At 34.8% G+C, this 15,680-nt stretch overlaps 1 protein-coding gene across 4 annotated transcripts in view; it reads right to left on the reverse strand.

Annotated features, from left to right (window-relative positions):
• Positions 1 to 15,680, reverse strand: part of RPS6KB1 (ribosomal protein S6 kinase B1) — a 47,075-nt gene that overhangs the window by 30,752 nt on the left and 643 nt on the right. For 2 of the 4 annotated variants that reach the window (XM_088802109.1, XM_019736360.3), the window contains exons 1-4: positions 15,484 to 15,604; positions 9,220 to 9,269; positions 8,080 to 8,200; positions 6,805 to 6,873 (exon numbers count right to left, since the gene is read on the reverse strand). In XM_088802109.1, coding sequence (XP_088658235.1) covers positions 6,805 to 6,873; positions 8,080 to 8,200; positions 9,220 to 9,251 — 222 coding nt within the window. In that variant the 5' untranslated portion in view covers positions 9,252 to 9,269; positions 15,484 to 15,604. Of the gene's footprint in view, positions 1 to 6,804; positions 6,874 to 8,079; positions 8,201 to 9,219; positions 9,270 to 15,483; positions 15,605 to 15,680 lie in introns of those variants that run through there. The other 2 variants (XM_074320399.2, XM_019736359.3) reach the window with 1 other exon arrangement.

The raw sequence follows: 15,680 nt of genomic DNA on the forward strand, positions 1-15,680 counted from the left end.
AGAATTAACAGGAGTCTCCAGCCCAGAAGAGCCCAGAAAGTCTCATGAAAGAGAGAGAAGTCAGTGGAGGTAAGCATAAGGTGCTGGGGGTGAACGGGGGAACTGCATCTGACCTGGCGATACCTAAGCTGTACCATGGAAAGTTATCAAGATTAAATGTGGAGGACATAGAAAAGCATCCCCAGTGCAAAAGAGGCTTGACAGGACATGTCTAGGGATTCTTCAAGTAGTTCAGTATGGTTAGAAGTGGTTAGAGATTAGGCTAAAGATGTAGGTAGGGGCCTGGAAATGGAAGGCTTGGGCATCTAAGCAAAGGTGTTTGAATCTTATTTTAGAGGCAGAGGAGCAATGTTGAGGTAAGGGAAATGAGTAACACTTGGCTTTAAGAAAGACAGTTCTAGTAACAATGTGGAGTTCTAGAGAAAAAAATGAGACTAATTAGGAGGCCAGTACAGTAAACCAAACAAGAAGACCTGTAACTAATAAAATGAAGGTAAAGGAAAAGATAAAGAAAGGGTAACGGTACATCATTAGCATTTGCTGAGTAACGAGATGTGAGAAAAAAATAATATCATGGTTTCTGTTTAAGTAATAGGCTAGATAATGGAGTGATTCAATAATGGGGAATGGAAGCGAAGAAAAATGATGCATTGTTTTGGACATGGTGAGTCTAAGTTCTATGATTAAGTACTGGTGCATCTCCAGCAACATGAAGAAAAGCATATGCACAAGGTTATTAGCTACAATATTATTTGTGGAAGTGAAACATTAGAAACAACCTAAATGTCCATGCATAGGATCTTGGCTGAAAACCTATGGACTAGCTACACAATGTATAAAAAAGGTCTACAAAGAATGAGGAACATCTCTATGAAAGCAAGGTACAAAAAAGAGCATATATGGCACAACAGTATACAGTGTATGCCACCTTTTGTTTAAGAAAGGAGAAATAAGAATACACATATGTAGCTGCTTATATCTGCAATAATAAACACAAGTGAGATAAACCAAAGCTAACATCAGTGGAAAGGTAAGAAAGGGAACGAGATATACTTTCTGAGTAAAACTTCAATGGTTTTATCATTCAATTTTTTTTTTTGCCTAAATACAGTATTACTGTGATTATAAAATGAAGATCTTGAATTGTAAACCACGTTAATGTTTTATACATTCCAAAAATAAAATTAAATCAACAAGGATGGGGGAGAGAAATAAAACTGAATACAACAGAAATATATATATTTAATTGAATGTTACACTGATAATTTTACCAACAGGAAAAAAACATATTTAAATAACTTTACACTGTACACTCTTAGTAGGTTTGTAGCTGCTAGTAGTATTGGTATTCTCAAACTATTATGCATACACTGTACAACTGAGCAAATGAGTAAATTTATCAATGTTATCAGGCTTCTCACTAGAAAAATGGAAATGCAAATATGGATTGAACGAAGAAGAACCCTATGGAACTGGACTGGAATTAGGGATAACTATATGAAGCCATGATTTAAAACAAAAACAAACTTCCTAGCTCTGTCCGCTGAAAGAGCCAGAAACAATGACACTCTAGTAGCAAGGAGCATAGCTGACACCCGTATCTTGATTTCTATAGCAAAAGAAACCAGGCTTCCTTGGAGAAATGGGTGGTTCTGGGTCAGGGTCAGGAAAGTGCAGAGTGAACCTGGAGCATGCTCTATTGTACCAGAAAGTAAGGAAGTGCTCAAAACCCGACAGGGGTATGATAAAAGGACACAGAAGTCATCTTAGCAGAGGTCTCTGTACTATTCACTACAGGGATCACTGTACTATTCTTGCAACTCTTCGGAAAGTTTGAAAATTTTCAAAGATATTATTTTTTAACTACTCAGGAGTTTGAATTTTTTTAAATAAGTAATTTTGAGAAAGTCTGAGAAGTGAGGGACTAAGAGATAAGATGAAAAATTAGTAAAGCAGAATCATAGAAGTCAAGGAAGCAGTGTTTCAAAATGCTGTGATCAATAGCTTCAACGCAACAGAGAGGTAAATTTAGGATAAATAAATAAAGGATAAATAAAGACCATTGGAGTCAGCAATTAGGAGAGTGGTGGTGACCTAGGGGACAAGTGTTTCATTGAAACAGTAGTCATTATGTCAAAATATAGTGAGTGAGAAAAAAGAATAAAACATGACTTTTCAAGAAATTCGATTATAAATGGCATAGAGGGTAAAAGCGACAGAGAGACCTTGAGTGAAGGAAGGATTTGTTTTGCTAAATAAGACAAAGACATGAATATATTTTAATTAAAAAAAAAAAAAAAAAAAGCCAGGACAGAGGATGGAAAAGAGAAAGAGAAGTGACAGAGAAAAGACCCTGAAGAGGCAGAAAGGGATGCGATTCAAAACCTAATGAGAGGGTTTAGCCTTGGAAAGAAGGAGGAACACTATGACTATAGAGAAGGGAGTAAAGACTGGGGAAGACGCAGATTAACAGAGTACTGGGATAGGGATCAGAACAGGAAGTCAAAGAGAATCACATCTGACAGCCTCAAACAAGGAAGAGAGGCAGTCTGCTAAAAGGAGTAGAGGGAGTGACAGTAAAGGCTCTGACAGTTGTAGAGAACGGAAGGAGTTGTCTAGGGACAAGTTGGAAAAATGGCTGGTGAGTACTGAGGGTCCAAGTAAGTTGGGGACTATGAATTTGTTCCAGCAGCAATCTACAAGTTTGTGCAATTTCTGCAAGTAATGCTCACTCAGTAGCTGAAATACAGGGGGAAAAAAAGCATTAACAACTAAACTGATTAAGATGAGGACTTTCATTAGCAGTGGGGTTAGCAAGTACTGAAGTGGCATATCATGATGAGGCTGAATTCAAAATAAAGTAAAATAAGAAAAGGGCTAAGAACTTGAGGAAAAAAACAGAAAAGTCAAAGGACTAAAGGGTTTAGGGTCAAAGACCAGGCATTATGGGAATAAAGAAGTGAGAAAGTTATTTTTCTATTTTAGCCCAATATTTCAGAGGTGGAGGATACAGCCATGGGGGCTGGTGAAAAGGAAAGGAGGACAAAGCTGATGGAACTGAAATCATCAAGGAATTAGAAAGCTAGACTACTGATTAGCTATGGAATACAAAGACAGTGAAGACATCCAGGGAAACAAGACTTGGGAGTGGGGGAAATAAAAAAGATTATTTTTTACTAAATAAAAAGGCGAGAGAGTGGTATATGCTTAAACCTCAAAGTAGAAAGGGTTTTGACCACAGGGTAGAAAAAGCAATTTTAAAAATAAGCTTATCAGTTCTTCCCTTGAATCGTACAGTAAGCAGAGTGAGAGGCAAAGACCACACTTGTTTCAAATGCTAAATCCTAGTATCTAGCATAATGCCTGCCACATTGCAGGTTCTCACTTGGTTCAGCAAAAGAAGGAATGAAAGAAGTATGACCCATCTGTGAGCTACAACCCTTTGACCAAAGGTTCTAAAATTTACAGTGCGGGCCAAACTAATGCCATGGGCAATAGTAATTTGCTTCCAGAGTACATTTTTTTGCAACTGATAGGGTAGAGAGATACTTGTTAGAAATAGTCTTTTCCTCAACATTCCACTATGAGCAAATACCCAAATGGGACCATTCCCATAAGGAGTAAACAAACCCAGGACAACTGATAAATCCAGACAGACTGTCCAGATACAAACAATTCATTTAAGAAAAGGGGACACCTGGTTCTACTCTGATTTCATCTTCAAGGCTGGAAAGAGGTATATTTTTACCTCATAGGTAAGGAGGGTTAGTACTCTCTGCTTCTAGGACAAAAACATCAGAAGGAAGAAACTCAAAGGGAACAAACAGTCATCTTACCTAAGGATTTAGGAATTAAAACCCTGGACTAAATACTAGCAACCTCTTTACTTTCATTATTTTTGCTGTGAGTTTTTTTTCAGGGACAGCAAGAAAAGAATGGGACAGTATCTGATTCTCTAGTCAGGGTTTTGGGGAAAGAACAATCCTTAAAGTGGGAAGAAGTGGTAACTAAATAAAAGGAGAGGCAAGCAAGCTAGGTCTTAGATGCATGGGTCCAAAAAGGAGGCCTGACATTTAGCAGTAATTAAGTCTATGGATTTCCCAATACACCAGACCCACCCACCAACAGTGGAAAAAAACAACACCTTCTTCTTTTCATTATAGATGCCTGTGCCAGGAACATACTTCACTCAATATACAATTATGACTCATTATAGTCAGCCCTGATTGTCAGGCATAAATAAGCAACATATCAAAAGGAACAGACTACTTTAAGAATCTTGATCAGTACTTCTTTCAACATTTCTAGAATAGCATTATTATAGTGTCTCCAATTCTATATTTAACACATGGTTTACAAATTAAAAATCATTAATCTCAAATGATTCCAGTGGAAAAGCCAGATAGCAGATTAATCCTGACTTGCTGATATTTGATGTTTAGAATGCCTAAATTGATGTTCAGAGTGATATTCAGAATACCTAAGTTGCTTCTTTAAAACAATCACCAATAAAGTGTGGCCATAGTATTTGTTCCTAAGCTTTTAAATTAAGAAGTTATTTAAACTTCTTAAGTGAAAATCAAGGACCAAAGTATTACAGACCCCATGATTTTTTAAAAGTCATTTGATTATCTTTTAATATAGTTTTCTACTAATACTTGTTTTAAGATAGTGTGATCTTTTTAGAAATCAATCCTAAACAAAGACAAGAAACCAAACAGACATAATCCATCTTCAATAAAACTAGGAAGCATGCATAACTCCACACTTCAGAAAGCAAGGACAGAATGGGGATAAAGCAATAGCATATGACTCACAGTGGGGTATGATCAAAACTAAGTGCCTGCAAAGAGGAATAACTCAAAAGAAGTTGATTCCATCTACAGAACCCTAGCTGAGTTCAAAAATTAGAGGCAAAATAAAAAGAAAGAAAGGGGAAAAATTTAGTCATCAGGATTGCAGAAGGCACAAGGTGGAGGACTAAAAATGGAGGTTATCTAAGTCTGTATAAGGCACATACACACTAGTAAGGTTCCCATTCTCACACTAACCAGCCAGGGAACTACCACTGGGAGACATGTACTCTCCTGAAGAAAAAAATACAGAGTGAGAGCTCAGATACAGAGTGTAGGACTAAAGTAAACAGACTTCAGTGAAAGTCTGTGTTGAAAGTCTCCTCTCTCATCTAGCTCCAGAACGCTTTTCCAGGCAAAGCAACAGAGGATCTTTCTCAGCACCAGCTTATACACACCAGAAAAAAGACCTATACACTGATATCTGGAGGTTCTCAGGCAATTGCCAGGTAACCACATGACTACCCTACACACATGAAATTTCTGATCAGGTTTTCAGAGTTCCACTCTTAAATATGTCAATGAAGTACATCAGAAATCTAAAGAAGGCCTCTGACATGGAAGAAAATGACTAAATCAAAGTCAAAGAAAATAGGAACTTAGAAGAGACACAATGCATGGAACAACAGAACATTTCAAAGAATTATAATTAAAACCCTCAGAGGGACAAGAAAAGGTACTGTATTTCTAAAATAGGTTGCTATAAAGAGAGAAAAACAAAAAGAGCTCTGGGGAACCACAAATATGATATCTAAATAAAATCAGTAAAGGGATTAGAAAACAAATTTCTAGAAAAATTTTAGAAAGTAAACAAAAAGACAAGAAAGTGGACAAATGGAAATGAAGAAAAATAGATGATCAGCCCAGGATGTCCAACATCCAATTAACTGCAATTTCAAGACAAGAAAATAGTAGAGGGATAAATTATCAGAGATTATAAGAAAATTTCCTAGAGCGGAAGGACTGAAACTTTTAAGATTGAAAGAGTAAAAATAAACAAAATAATGAGAACCAAAGCAAGACACATCACTGTAAAAATTTAGAACATCAGAAATAAAAAGAAAATTTTAAATATCTTCCAAGAAATACAGATCTATAAAAGACTAGGAATCAGAATGGCAAGGGACTTCTCAACAGAAACACTCAAAGCTAGATGAAAATGGAGCAAATTCATGAGAGACAATTATTTTCAATTTCCAAATCTCACCCAATCAAATAAGAAAGAAGGTGTAAGGAAATTTTCACATATGCAATATTTCAAAAAAATTTTACCTTCATGCATCCTTTCTCAGGAAGCCATTAGTAGATGATCACCAAAACACGGGAACAAGGACATAAACTAAGAAAAAGGAAGATATGGGATCCAGGAAACAATGGATACAACAGTGAAGGAGCCAAGAGGATACCAAGGATTGTGGTAATGACAGCTATGCCTGCAGAGCTATCAGTACAGAAGGTTCCTATAGGATGTCTCTAGAAAAGTAAATGAACTGATCAATTATCTAGTAAGTGGGAACAAAGAACATTGGCCTGAAAAGTATTTTACAGAGTTGTTGGAAAGTATGGGAAGACAATAGTAGATTTAATGAAAACAAAGCAAAATGCAAAGATTGGAAAAAGGGAGGAAGGAGTAAAAGAGAGTAAAATACAAAGTCAATGCATAATTCTAAAACTGCTGAATTAAGTGATAGCAGAATGTTCTTATTACTTAGAAACATGGAGACCAAGAGCTAAAAGAGTTCCCTCAGAGGAGAGTTGAAAGAGCACTCCTTTCCACCCTCATGAAACAGAAATAAAATAGGAATAATAATAATCAACATACCTCACATTCTAATCACATTCATAACTGTGTCAGAAACACATTTTTTTTAAACTAAAATTTTAGGCCAAAATGTGATTTTATAGCAATTGAAAAAATAGCTTGAGGGGGAAAGAGGAGGCAAGGAATCACCTTTTTAAGCACCTTCATGGCAAATATTTTCCCAGTATTTGCTCCTGTTACTTTTCGTACTTGAAAAACCTGTATAAAAAATAAAAGTGTGTGTTATTAAAGGCTGCACTATGCTAATCTCACTTCTTTAATTAACAAATGACACAGTAGTTTATATTCTTATAAAAACTAGTACCAAGAAGGGCTGTGTGCAAAAATGAGGGGTTAAAAGAGTAGACTATATTAAAGATTTAGTAGTGAAATGTTACACAACACGGGGACTTTCCTATTTGGTCTGCTGACATCTGGTGGCAAAGTTGGGCAATGACCGTCTAACGATGAGCACTCAGTGTTACTTTATACACAAAATCCAAGTTTGCTTAGAAAAAGCTATAATCAGGGTTCCTAGAAGCATACCAATATTTTACAATATTATAAAATATTTCACAAATTTCTTCCAAGGATGCCACTGTTCCTGCTTCACATAAAACTGTTTACTAATAGTTGACAGGAATTACCATTTAACTACCCTTAAAATGACTAGCTATAAAACATTTTCATGCAACAGCTAATATATTGGGAGACTCAAAGTGCATGTGTTACACATTCAAGATGATTAGAACATATAAGAATGTGTCCTTAAGCCTAAGAATAAACTACAAATATCATGCTTTGCAAAAATTAACACTAAACAAAAGGATAAATAGTTCTCAAATTTAATCCTAACTAAAATGTTATCCAAATTCTGTCTTTTCATAGAGAACGGCTAGGTGTAAATTTTCTTGGGCAGAACACACAAAGATGAGATCTTCAATTAGAAAGCCTTGGGCAAAACTATGAAACTAAGACATTCTATTCATTTTTCTTCTCCCCTCTTATATTCTTCAACTTCCCTAACTCGATTGTACTAGGTACTGCAAGTAAAAAAAAAGCCAACTCAGATTAAGGTCTCACTAACAGATAATGTGCTATGTCTCCTGAAAATAAGGAGTAGTTTGTTTGTTTTTTAAGAGGATACCTATAGAGGGTACCATTTAACCAAAGGAAGAAATGAATGCTCTAATAACAGACTCTGCCTAACACAGTTGTCTATTTATTTATTCAACAAATATTGACTGAGTGTCTATTATGTGTCAGGCTTTTACGGATATGGTGGTAGGAAGAGAATTACAGGGTAAGTGATCATATCCTTTATAGACAGCTAGCAAACAGATTGAAGAGGAATGCTGAAACCAGGGTATAAAAATCAATCTACCCAAGACAGACAACGGCTCTCATTTCAAAAGTACTTCCTACCTTTCCATAGCCCCCTTTACCAAGTACCCGAAGTAGTTCAAAACATTCTGGTCTGATTTTTTCTGGCCCTCTGTTCACACTAGTTTCTGAGATTTCAAATTTCTCACAATGTTCCATGCCACTGGGGAGAAAAGCAAAACCAAAAGTAAATTTGCAAAAAGTTAAATTACTTTCAACATATTATTAGAAAGAGGAGAAAGAGGAATGTAATCCAATTTAGTATAAGGAAAAAAGTACATGATAGTAAATTTAGTAGTACCTGTTCTCTAAGTAAACTAATGATTCAATGACATGGCAGGTTAAGATTAGGGTGGCTTTATAAATTGTTTACTTATCTGATCGTTTATATAATTTGTTATTGATTATTTATTTTTGTAAGCATCACATACTTCCAAACTAAGATAAATTAGAACTTTATGAAGTTGACAAAGGAAAAAAGTCTTCAGTTATTCAAATTTAGTCCATTCACAATGTCTACAAGATTAGGTATTATCCAGCCTCGTCCTTCAACAAAAACCCTGGAAGCTATCTAAAAACATCCAATTAGTACAAGTCTTTATGCTACAAAAATTCTTGCTAACAAAATATATTCACACATCCTTCTGTATCTGCTATGAGCTTGATTTGAAGACTCCAAAAAGGGTGGCAATTTTGTCTGTCACTTAAATGCTTTCTATATGTGATCTTCTCAGTCTCCCCCCAACCCAAGGGCTGGAATACAGAGCAGATTCATCACCATACTCACCTAATGGATCTTGCCTAAAATGTCAAGATTGTACAAACCTGTTTGAATGGCATATTATAAACACACCAAGAACCACTTTAACTTTTGGGGACATTTCTAAAATTTTTATTTTTCAGTAAAAGAAGGTGGTTCTCTACGTTAAACTAGTAAAAATTCCTAACCCACTCAGATTCATAATCAGTATACTCTGAATTTGAATGAATATCTTTTTCTCAAAATCCATACATGATTGCTGGGTATGTTATTATGTTGGTACCAAACTCAATAAACCAAATCTCTATATATGACTAGATATTTAACAACAGGTTATTGGAGTCACATGATGGCTATGAACTGGAGCTGATAACCTCCTTTTAAGAAAGACAGCACAATGAAATCTTTTCATATAAACTTACAGTTCATATGGTCCAACTCCCCCATGGTCCATGCTTTCATTTAACTGACCCTGAAAAATATGTTAAAGTTTTTAAGATAAATAATCTCATAAATACAAAATAAAAATGTTTAATGCTTCACCCCATTACTAAAGAATAAGTGAAATAAACCAGATTAAAAATTCTCTATACTTTAATAACAGGCAAATGTCATGATAAACAAAATAAGGTACACAAAAAAATACTATGGGGATTTCACTTTTAATTTTATATGACAACTAAACTACCAACGCTGCTCATCAACGATCTACAAATAAAACCAGGTGATTTTTCCTTTAAAAATTACATTTATTCAAAAAATATATTTTGTATATTATGACACTGAAGGTACTATAATATATTCTAAGTATGACTTACTAAATCCGATGATTTATATAAAGTATTATTCTGACACACAAGACTAACATAATACTATAAGCCTTATGTAATTACAACCTAACTAAGCCTGAGGTAATGACAACCAGTCCAAGATATTGTAGTGTATAATGTGGTTGATCAAAGAAAAATAATAAACAAACGCTCTCAAATTGTTGGGAGTCATGTTGGTCAAGCATTTATTCTGTCCATAGTATAAATGGATGCAAAATTTAACCTTCTACACACCAGCAATGAACAATTCAAAATGAAATTAACTCCATTCACAACAGTATCAATAAGAATACTTAGAAAAAATTTAACAAATACAAAACTAGTACACTTGATAACTATAAAATATTGCTGAAAGAAATTAAAGAAGAGCTAAAAGACATTCCATGTTCATGGATCAGATGACTTAATATTAAGATGGCAATACTAACCAAACTGGTCTACAGATTCAACTCAATCCTATCCAAATCCCAGGTTCCTTTCTTGTAGAAATTGACAAGCTGATCCTAAAATTCACACAGAAAAGCAAGGGACCCATAATAGCAAAAACAATCTTGAAAAAGGAGAACAAAGTTAGTTGAGGACACTTTCTAATTTCAAAATGTACTACAAAGCAGTAGCAATCAAGATAGTATGGTATTGGCATAGCACAGATATACATATAATCAATTTAACAGAACTGAGAAGCCAGAAATTAATCCTTACACTTACAGTCAACTGATTTTTTGACAAAGCCAAGAAAATTCAATGGAAAAGAAAATAATCAAATAATCTTTCAACAAATGGTGCTGGGACAACTAGATATCCACATACAAAAAAATTACTTTGGATGGACCCTTACTTCACCACACACAAAAATAAATCACAGACCTAAATATAAGAGTTAAAATATAAAATTTTTAGAAGAAACCTAGGAGAGAGTAAATCTTCATGATCTTCAGGTAGACAAACATTTCTTAAGACATATCACCCAAGGTACAAACGACTTAAGGGAAAAAAATCAATAAGTTGAACTTATTCAAAATTTAAAACTCTTGTACTTCAAAAGACACCATCAAGAAAGTGAAAAGACAACCAAAGAATACAAATATATAAAGAACTTCTACAAGTCAATAACAAAAATACAGGTAACACAATTTTTAAAAAATGGGTTGGGATCTAAATAGGTATAGCTCCAGAGGATATACAAATGGCCAGTAAGCACATGAAAAGATGTTTAACATCATTAGCCATTATGAAAATGCAAACCAAAATCACACCAAGATACTACTTCATACCCACTGGGATAGCTGTAATTAAAAAAAACAGAAAAATAACAAGTTTGGCAAGAATGTACATAAATTGTAACCCTCATACACTGCAGACAGGAATGTAAAATGGCACAACCACTTTGGAAAACAGTTTCTCCAAAAATTTAAACAGACTTATGATCCAGCAAATCTACTCTAAGGTATCTACCCAAGAGAAATGAAAATACGAGTATATGTTCCACAAAGATGGGGGCACAAATCGTCACAGCAGCATTATTCACAACAGCCAAAAACTGGAAACAATTCAAACAAATATCAACTGGTGAACTCATCAACTGTGGTGATCCATACAGTAAAATACCATTTGGCCATAAAAAGGAATAAAGAACTGATACATTCTGCAACACAGATGATCCTCCAGAACATATGTTAAGTGAAAGAAGCCAGACATAAAAGGCCACATATTGTATGATTCCATTTACATGGAATGTCCAGAAACTGCAAGTGTATAGAGATGGAAAGTAGACTAGTGGCTGCCTAGGGCTAAGGGTGGCAATGAGGAATGATTGTAAATGGGCCCAAAGTTTCTTTTTAGGGTGACAGAAATGTTCTAAAATTAAATTGTGGTGATGGCTGTACAACTTTATAAATATACTAAAAGTCACTGAATTGTAAAAATAATAGTAACTTGGCAGCAAAAATTGTTATATTAATATTTAAAAATATAGCTTTAAAATGATTATTGTTGAATATAGTCTGATTATGAACTTTCAACTTATACAAAAGAATATCGCTAATTGAAAATAGGCTCTATAAAATTAGAATTTTTAAAGTTTTTACTGAAAATTTTAGAATAATTCAAAAAATATGTAAGTGAACACATCTTTCAAAGGGACCAGTACACAGTCAAGATACATAAAGAAAACTGATACTATTCTTCTGAATATTCAACTGCCCAAAACAAGTTTTTAGTCATAACTTGCTCAAGGTGTGAGCAAGTTAAGACGACATCTAACACCAGAGATGTTCGTATTAGATTGAAGCTTAAGGATGGGGCAGTATCAAGGGAAAAAAATTCTCAGTTTCACCTTGATACAGTTTCTTGGGGGTGGTATAGCGGTGATTATGGCTAAAGGTTTTATTGTCTCTGATATTTCATAAAATCACCTATGAGCCATCACTTTAAAGACAAACGACTAACTTCTCTCAGCTATAATAAAACTGGTATTATATAATTGTTGTTTCTTTAATGTTAGTTTCATTTAATTCTAAATTAAAGGCTACAAAGTACTTAACACTGAACCACAACTTTGAAGCTACCTAGAAATATATGCCCCATGGCTGTGTTTCACTTCCAGAGCCGACCAGGCCTATGTTACCGCCTGCATCTGTGTTTATAACTTCCTACTGTAACCTTCTAGAGAAGAAGCATTTGAGGCACAATTCTTTTCTGCTACTCAAAGTCACTTTTAGAAAAGTATCACACCAGAAGCAATAAACTAACATTATGTAATACATACTGACAACTCTTTTTCACAGGAATCTCTTTTTTTCAGATTTTTTTGGTTGCCTTAAACTTAATGTACCAACCAATACTTTTTTTGTATGCCACTATGGCTGACAAAGTGGAATTCTGCTCATCTAAGGTACAAGATACAGTGTTTCAAACTAACCCACCAGAATGAATATTTGCAGAGTTTTAAACTAAAATTGTTTATAAATTTAAGTTAATGTGCCTCAAATCCCAATAAAAGAGCACATTTTATTAAAAAAATTAAATAAATTGTTACAGAATGGGTGAAATACTCTTAATCCAAATACTCACTAAATCTTATACCCACTTGCCTGTCTGTTCACAGACATTTCCTTATAAGATTAAGTAATTCAGATGAATTGGGAAAAAGGTAAATCTGCCCAAAATCTTGGGCTATTTCAAAATGCTTTTTGGTAAGTATTTAAGCACTGATAATGAGATTTTTTTCTGCAACTCTTCATAATCATGAATATTTGGATACATACTGTCTATATAGCACTTTGTTTTTCAGAGCACCAAAATTTTTTATACTTTTCGCTCAATAAAAATTTGATACCCCAATCTAAAACTCACGCAGTAAGCTCGCAACTATTTCAAATTTTGAATTAGTAGAGTAAAAATTGAGGATTTTTAATATTGCATTTCAATTTTCTATTACTCTTTTAACATGTCTCCACAGAAAGCAGAGGTTTCCAACATTTTCAAAATCTAATGAAAATCTCTAGAAAAAAACTTTCCCTTAGTTTCAACTCACTGTCCCCAAATTATACCATCACCAGTGAAAACAAAAACCCAAAAAAGATCCCCCAAAACACACACACACACACACACACACACACACACCCCTCTTATCCATTGGTTTTCAATAGTCCTCTGAGGTATTCAATCAGGGTCTTTTTTTGTAGTTAAGTAGCAGACATTCAACTTTAAATTACTCTCATCTTTTACTCACTGAAGAATTAACTATGCTATGTAAATACATATTACTTACTAATACAGATTGACTCAGTGTAGGCATATATCTCCAAATAGGACCAATGATTTAATTAGAAGAAAAAAAAAAGATACAAAGCTCTAATAGTGCAGCCCTTCTAGTATAACTACATTTATTAAGTCTCTAGGCATAGAGGAGAGTAAACTTGAATGATTGGTTCCTTGGCAATGCGTAGCACTGACAAGCTTTATTCCCAAGAACTAGCTAACTGCTTAATATGCCATGATATTTTGGAGTACTGCATACACTTTATCTAATGCAATCATCATTTTACAGAGAAAAAAAGTGTCAGAGATTAAGCAATTTGTTCTAGGTCACATTGTCAGTGAGCACAGCTAGAAGGATCTGAATTCACTTTGACACACCACGAAAAGGTACACTATGAACAAGACTAATAAATGCAATGAAAAAGCTGTACAGTGAAGCTTGTTGAATTGAGTCACAAGACACTACCACCAGTTACCTGTGTGGCCTTGGGCAATCATCTCTCTGGCCTATGCCTCAGTTTCCTTTCTATAAAACGAAGAAGGGAGGCTACTCTGATATGTACCAATGTTTTAAAAAGTTTGTGTTAAACTAAAGATTATAAATTCACAAGCAGCCAGAATATTACTTATATAATTATAAATTCACAAAAGCCCGATTTTCCAAAAATCTAAACTTCTCTCATTTTTTCTGAATGTTACAATTTTATTTTAGAGGAACCTGGATGTCATTTAATCTCCTTGGGTGGCCAGCCCAATCCCACTCCAACTCTTTTCCACCTTGAGGCACCTTAGAATAACACACTCAAAAGAAACATTTTTAACTCCAAAAGCATTGCTAAAATATAATATAATTTGACGCAAGCTCTTCCTCAAAATCCTCTTTAATTACCTTTGCTCTTTCCCCAAAGTTCCTCTCCCTAGAATAGTGGCCACATTTCTTTCTTTCCTATTTCCATCAATTTTTCTGGCCTCCTCTTCCACACCCTCTCACAATCCTATTTGCTTGTACCCAGCAAAACAAATGTCCAGGAGTAGACCCAAACCCTACGAGGCTCCAATTCATAACAGGAATCTTAATACAGTATTTTACTTCCAACTCCTTTAACTTCTCCTGATGAACCCATGGCCTGGAAATTCTATCAGTTCACCTAATGAAGATTTTATAAAGCATCCTTCCTATCAAGTTTTCTTCCCTGCCCTGTTTCAAAGCCACTGCCATATGGAGCCAATATAATTGATGAGAGGATTATATATGTAATGAAAGTAATCCCATTTTGTTTCCAATTGTAATTAGTGTATCACATGTTCAATTAAGAGGCAAACTGGAATTCCATATGCAAACATATTAAAAAATACACATCTCAATACCCACCTTCCAAACTGAGTAATTTTGATTTAGACTCATTTGATTATGAAAAGAACAACTATTTTAGCCCAGTTAGTTTCTTAAAGTTTTCAAAGTTCTGTATACATAGCATCTCAATCTTTTGTCAACAAGCAGGGCACAACTTACTTGCCAGAGGAAGAAAAATGAGTGAGGGGAAAGAAAGGGAAGCCCCTTATGTAGTAAGAACAAACATCTTACATCAGTCATCAACCCATGTGTACTCATCTGGACAATGGAATTTAGACTCTAAATTACCATGAGATTATACATGATCAATTGCCCAGAATTAGTTATTTTGTATAACAACACCATTCTTTAACTTAGGTGTAATTTGTGTTTTTTCAATAAATTTATCTTGAAATACGAGTGATATTCCATAAAAAATAACAAGCTACTAAGACAGCAAAGGTGAAACCAAGCTATGCATTAGGAAAAACAATTCTAAATTTAGCACCCTAAATTACAGCAAGAAAAGCCCTCACACCACCATTCACAAGTCTCCGTTCAAGCAATTTATTTTTGGCAAGCCAAATCACAGCTGTCAACGCTGGTTTTTTTCCACCCCAAAATTACAGAAAGTATTTTGAAAAAATGTAGACATCTTCAACTGGGGAAAATGTAAGTTACAAACACCGTGTGTCGTTATAAATGCGTTTTTTAAAAAGTCACACGGAAGGGGGTTAAAAAAAAAAAGCAAACAAACAAACCCTGGAAGATGCAGCAGAGCCCCCTTGCTCCCGAAATAAAACTCCTGGTGGCTGTAACAGCAGAGGCAGCGCTACTCCCGACAGAAGTTTTCAGCTGTCACTTCTAACAGCTGAGCGCTTCCTAGGAGAGAAGCGACAGGCCGAGAAGAGAGGTGGTTGTGGGAGGTCTGAAGATTTAATGCTTGAAATCTTACACT

This window comes from Rhinolophus sinicus, chromosome 12 (genome assembly GCF_057876585.1).
Source record: "Rhinolophus sinicus isolate RSI-liver-muscle chromosome 12, RSI-T2T, whole genome shotgun sequence".
NCBI classification, from domain to species: domain Eukaryota; kingdom Metazoa; phylum Chordata; class Mammalia; order Chiroptera; family Rhinolophidae; genus Rhinolophus; species Rhinolophus sinicus.